This window comes from Musa acuminata, chromosome BXJ1-6 (genome assembly GCF_036884655.1).
Source record: "Musa acuminata AAA Group cultivar baxijiao chromosome BXJ1-6, Cavendish_Baxijiao_AAA, whole genome shotgun sequence".
Lineage (NCBI taxonomy): Eukaryota > Viridiplantae > Streptophyta > Magnoliopsida > Zingiberales > Musaceae > Musa > Musa acuminata.
In genome coordinates this window covers 11421723-11427722 of record NC_088332.1, presented here as the reverse complement: position 1 = coordinate 11427722, position 6000 = coordinate 11421723, and the positions used below count along the sequence as shown (strand labels likewise).

The 6000-nt window shown below is 42.3% G+C and overlaps 1 protein-coding gene across 1 annotated transcript; it reads left to right on the top strand.

Annotated features, from left to right (window-relative positions):
* The first annotated feature begins 4713 nt into the window (after nt 1-4713).
* Nucleotides 4714-5850, top strand: LOC135677435 (zingipain-1-like). Its single transcript, XM_065189791.1, has 2 exons — nt 4714-5131; nt 5244-5850. Exons 1-2 carry the CDS (start codon nt 4714-4716, stop codon nt 5822-5824), a joined length of 999 nt encoding a protein of 332 aa, XP_065045863.1. The 3' UTR covers nt 5825-5850.
* Nucleotides 5851-6000: the final 150 nt, after the last annotated feature.

Sequence of the window (6000 nt, the reverse complement as noted above, 5' to 3'; positions counted from 1 at the left end):
GGTTTAGAACTTCAGTAAAAAAACCTTTGAAGAGAGACTTCGAGCTAGACTCGACCTAATCGATGAAGTTAGAGCCAAAGCACATCTACGGTTGCTGAGATATAAAAGAGCAGTGGCCAAGCTTTATAACTAAGGAATTCACCCTCGAGGGGATCATATTAGGGGACCCAGTGGTCTGATAGGCTGAGGTTAATGACCCAACCAAGTCCCGAGGGAAGCTAGCACTGAATTGGGAAGGGCTCTACCAAATCGTCGAAGTCATCCAAGATCAAACATATTGCCTCGGGACAACAAAAGGTGCAACGTTACTGAAAACAAAAGGTGATAACCAAGAAGCCCCGACCTATGGGCCTTGAGTTCCCTCATATTTATAGAGGCTCATACTTAACCCTAATAGATTTTGCCCTATTGGGTATTGGATCTCCATCCAATTACCCAAACCTCTTAGATTAGTTAGTCTCTACCCAACAATCTCTTATTAGCCCTTATTGGATCTCATCCATGGGATCCAATAATTCTTAAGCTTATTGGATATCCAATAAGATATGAGCTCCAATGGATATCTCATATCTAAACCTCTACTTATCGCAATACATACCATATGCATGTGACCTTCTAGGCCCAATATCGAACTTGCCATGAGTCATACATATCAAAACACTTTCTGGCTCGGTGAATTATTATCTCCATATTAATTTCTCGATTCATCAACAACGGACATACCAGGTCACTACGCCATAGTCCCCAAACGATATAGGGGAATTCAATCCTTTGGATTTATCTATCCTCAATTACCATGTACATTTAGTCCTTCATCCATCTAAAATCTCAAAAATCATATACCGGGCACAGTGTTGTCAGGCTCATACGGTTTCTCCTCGAATCACGCTCTAATCGGATTCTCCCAGAGAACTCTTTCTCTTTCAATTCGAATGACCTTGGCCAAGGATTTGTTTGAGCAAGAATACACATGATATTCCTCTCATGATACTGAGAGCGGATGATTCTTTATCGACACTCAATAGCCCTCGTAAGGTTAGCTGTCACTCCCAATAACCAGTTGTACTATATTTGAAACTTTTAAACCTATAAGTCTAGTATCAAAGAGTGGAGTACTTATATAAGATATCCTTAGTGTCTTAGGTCTAAGGACTATAGACACTACTAAGACTACGAAATCGTTGTTTGACAATAAGGCATCATCAACCATCTAGTATTTCGTGAGCAGATCAATCAGTGAACTCATTCTCCAATGAGCACTTGCACTATATCCTTAGTGTCCCCACACGAGCAGTTATGAGACGAACTATCTCCATCATATGGATGAGTATATAACACACCAATCTATCCAGTTATCTTAATATCTCTCTTGAGTAACCTATGGCTAGGATTATTTAGGGTTTGTGTTTAAAGGTAAATCGGTCTCATTATCATGATCTCATCACAATCTGATTCCCAATGCACATATCCATGGACATCACAATATACATATGTAATAAGAAATATAAAGTGAGAGAATATCATAATAATATAATAAGTAAAAAGAGTGTGTGTCATGTCACACATGTCATGACTCATGTGATTGGCTTGTAGGGTACTTATGAGTAGCACCCCTCAGCAACGAATGTTGTCCTATTGGACCTAGGGTATTGATCGAAAGAGTATTTTTAAAATGCTAGCTATAAAAGAAGAAAAGAGAGTTTAATTCCTCCCGAAAGAACCCTCAAGTTCATGAGAGGGACCCCTTTTGATGAAGAGGATGTGACCTCCTTCAATTTGGACTGTCTGAAGACGGAGCACAAATCTCGACGAACTTGTAGCTAAAGTATCAAGAAGAACTTGTACGAGAGAGAAGAGACATCCTGACCTGAGACAAAAGAGAAAAACTAATGCTGGGATGAATGACTCGAAGACTAACACGCCTTATCGAGAACTGGGGTGAGAGAAGAAGATGCTCTTAAGAAAGCCCTAGGGGTGAGGTTGAGAACTCTCGAGACTTGAATGACTCTAGACTCTAGAGGCTTGTATGGAGGAATGAATCTCATCCTATAGGGCAAGAGGATTTATAAGGAGAAAATCGATCTCTCTCCTCCTACGATCAAGACAAGTGTCCCTTTAAGAGTAAATTCCAAGAGGCCTACTATAGTGGGAAGGTCAAAGACCTGTCACGATGGGGAGAGGACTTAAAATTCATCATGGAAGAGTGAGAACTCGAAATCCACGATGGTAGGGAGATTCGAAATCTACCATAATAGACAAAGGACTTGAAACCTACCATAGCGGAGAAAGAATTTGAAACTAACCACGATAGAGGCATAGAACCAAATATACCCGAGACATGTGAGTCAAGAAACCCGACCCACATTAAGATGAAGCAATCATGGTGGAGACACAATATGCTCAAGGCATGTAAGTCAGAAAACTCGACCTATGCCAAGGTATATCTACCACGGTGGAGGGTCAGGGTCAGATGTGCTTAAGGCGTGAGTTAAAAAATTTGACCTATACTAAGGTAAATCAACCACGGTGAAGGCACTAAGCCAAATGTGTTTGAGGCGTGTGAGTCGAGAAACTCAACCTACACTAATATATATTCACCATAACAGAGGCACAAGGCCAAATGTGCTTGAGGTGTGTGAGTTGAGAAACCTAACCCATATAAGGTAAATCCACCATAGTGGAGGCACGAGTCCAAATGTGCTTGAGGCATGTGAGTCGGAAAACTTAGTCCACACTAAGGTAAATCTATCATGATAGAAGCATAGGGCTGATTGTGTCCAAGGCATATGAGTCGAAAAACTCGACCCACACTAAGGTAAATATATCATAATGGAAGCATAAGGCCAAATGTGTGCAAGGCATGTGAGTCGAGAAACCCAACTCGCACTAAGGTAAATCGATCATGATAGAGGCGTAGAGCCAAATGTGCCTAAGGCGTGTGAGTTGGGAAACCCGACTCGTACTAAGGTATATCCGCCACGATGGAGGCATAAGACTAAATATACTAGAGGCATGAGTCGTGAAACATGACTCATGCCAAGGTAAATCCACCATGGTGGAAGCACAAGGCCAAATGCGCTTGAGAAGTATGAGTCGGAAAAACCTGACCTATATAAAGAGAAATCCGCTACGATGGAGGCGTAAGGTCAAATAAACTCGAGACACATGAGTTAGGAAATCCTGGCCCATGTAAAAATAAATCTATTATGGTGGAGGCATAATGCTAAATGCACCCAAGACGTATGGTTAGAAAAACCCAACTTGTGTGAAAAGAAATCCACTATGGCAAAGGTGTAAGGCTAAATGCACTTGAGACATGTGAGTCGAGAAATCCTGACTCACGTGAAAAGAAATCCGTTACAGTAGAGGCACAAACCTAAATATGTTCGCGATATATGAGTAAGAAAAATCTAACCTACATGAAGAAAAATTTTTACAATGGAGACATAAGGTAAAATATGCTCAAGATACATGAGTTAGGAAAACCCGATCAATGTGAAGAAAAATCTACCACAGTAGAAGCACAAGGTAAAATGTGCTCAAGTTAGGAAAATCTAACATGCATAAAGAAAAATATGTTACAATAGAGGTACAAGGTAAAATATACATGAGATACACGCGTCGGGAAAAACCGACCTACAAGAGGAAATCTCGAATGCTCATGTATCGGATAAATTAAATATCGCACTTCGAGTTAACCTCGAAAGAGTCCCAAAGCACACCTTCAAGGAGGACACTGATATAGGATATACTAACGACTAGTCATCTGACATGTCACTGCCACATGGCACACTATGTGGGGGGATGAAGTTTCCTTTTTATCATTTATGATGAGAAAAACAATCGTAAGCTTCCTTCTTATCATTTATGACAAGAAAAATAAAACTTTCTTCTCATCATTAATGATAAGATAGACAATCATAAAAATCCTTCTCATCATTTATGAGGAGAAAAATAATCGTAAGTTTCCTTTTATGGGTACAAACAAAGAGAAAGAGGAAGAACTTCTTTTAACTATTTACATTCATACTCATATACATTGAATTACTAATTAAAGCATTTGAGGGATCAAATCGAAAAATCTCACTCAACCTTGATCTTCATGGACGTGGCACCTTAGGAACAGAGTGTTTTCACCTCAGAAATACTCTGGACAATCCTACGCATAGATCCGGACCACATCGGATTAACCAAAATATCAATAATATTTTTTTCTAACACTATCGTTCAAACTCCCTCGTATTAAATTCCTTTTAATATTAGACTAAATTAGAAAGTTACATCATTCATCAAAAGGTTTCGAATATACCTCTAAATGGATCCTATCTTAATATTCTAAGTTTCTCGTTACGTGGGCACATCTCTCCCTTCAAGACATCCCGATTCACATATATACTCTAATTAATTATGTCGGAACCATCGAAGTGATATTAGATTTATCTACATCGCTTGACATATTCTGAATGACATCATTGAACTCGACTTCATCGGCATCAAAACAAACGAATACATAATTATAACATTACAAGAAAGAAGCCAATTAATGAAACAACCGAATTACTTTGGACGGTGCGTCCAATGTAGCCGGCTCAAACAAGATTGCTCGCAACAGAAACGTCCTCCCTTCTCTCTGCCCTTCCCTCGCGCCCCCACCCTCTCTTCTCTCTCTATATATATATATTAGACTCCTGCAAGAACTTGATATGAACCAGCATGGATTGTGCACTCAAGATTGGAGCGCTGTTATTCCTCGCCTATGGCTGGTGGGGTTGGCGGACGACCTTAGGCAGCACTCCCGTCGACATGTTCGAGCAGTGGATAGCTCAGCACGGGCGAGCGTACGAGGACAAAGCCGAAAAGTTATATCGCCTTGGTGTGTTCACCAGGAACATGGAGCACGTGAACGCCTTCCTCCAAGCCGGGGGACACAGCTACACCATCGGCCTCAACCGCTTCGCGGACCTCACAAAGGAAGAATTCCTTGCTACCTACACCACCGGACGCATGAGGCCATCAGACGCCTCATATCCAGGGTTGGAGCCTTTCCGGTACGTGAATATGACTGCTCCCAGTAGCATCGATTGGCGGAATAAGGGAGTGGTGACCCCTGTCAAGGACCAAGAAACGTGCGGTAAGAACTCCTCCTCCTGCAGCTCTTCCATTCCCATCCAATTAATTATTTGAGGGCCTGTCGTGGCCCTATCGCCTATGGTTTTCCTCGTTTCGGTGCATGGTACATGCAGGATCTTGTTGGGCATTCTCTGCTGTAGCATCGATGGAAAGCATCAACATGATCGCGAAGGGGAGCCTCATACCTTTGTCGGAGCAACAACTGCTCGCCTGTGACGACAACGATGATGGATGTGGCGGAGGTCTGCATTACCGAGCATTCTCATACGTCGTCTCCAATGGAGGCATCACGACTGAAGCGAACTATCCGTACCAACCGAATGAGTCCACCTGCAACTCCACCAAGCAATCGGACCATGCCGTCTCCATAACCGGCTACGGGATCGTTCCCACGAACGACGAGAAGTTACTCATGAATGCAGTGGCCAACCAACCAGTCTCCGTCTCCATCGATGCCGGCGAGTTCCAGTTCTACGCAGGTGGGATCTTCGACGGGCCTTGTGATACGTACCTGAATCATGAAGTCACTCTCGTGGGCTACGGAACAGATGAGAATGGGACTGCGTATTGGATAGCTAAGAATTCATGGGGCACGTCGTGGGGTGATCACGGCTACATTCTGCTCAAGAAGGACGTTGCTCAAAAGGAAGGACTGTGTGGTCTTGCCATCCGCGCTTCTTATCCCATCATCTAAGTAAGGCCTAAATTGGCAGCTCAAGCTTTCCATCTTCGCAAATGCACCATCTTTTCATATGTCTTTCTCCCAAATTTGTATTTGCTGTGAAAGCTATTTTTAAGAAAATAAAGAAGAGATTTATCGGCGCACTTCACAGTTCGTTCGGTCTATCATAGATGGCGTCACGCATGACA

Excerpts from the sequence above, each read along its gene's own strand:
- LOC135677435 (XM_065189791.1), top strand. The coding sequence starts at position 4,714 with ATGGATTGTGCACTCAAGATTGGAGCGCTGTTATTCCTCGCCTATGGC. Across the intron at positions 5,132-5,243 it reads CAAGGACCAAGAAACGTGCG|GATCTTGTTGGGCATTCTCT; the intron begins GTAAGAACTCCT and ends TGGTACATGCAG.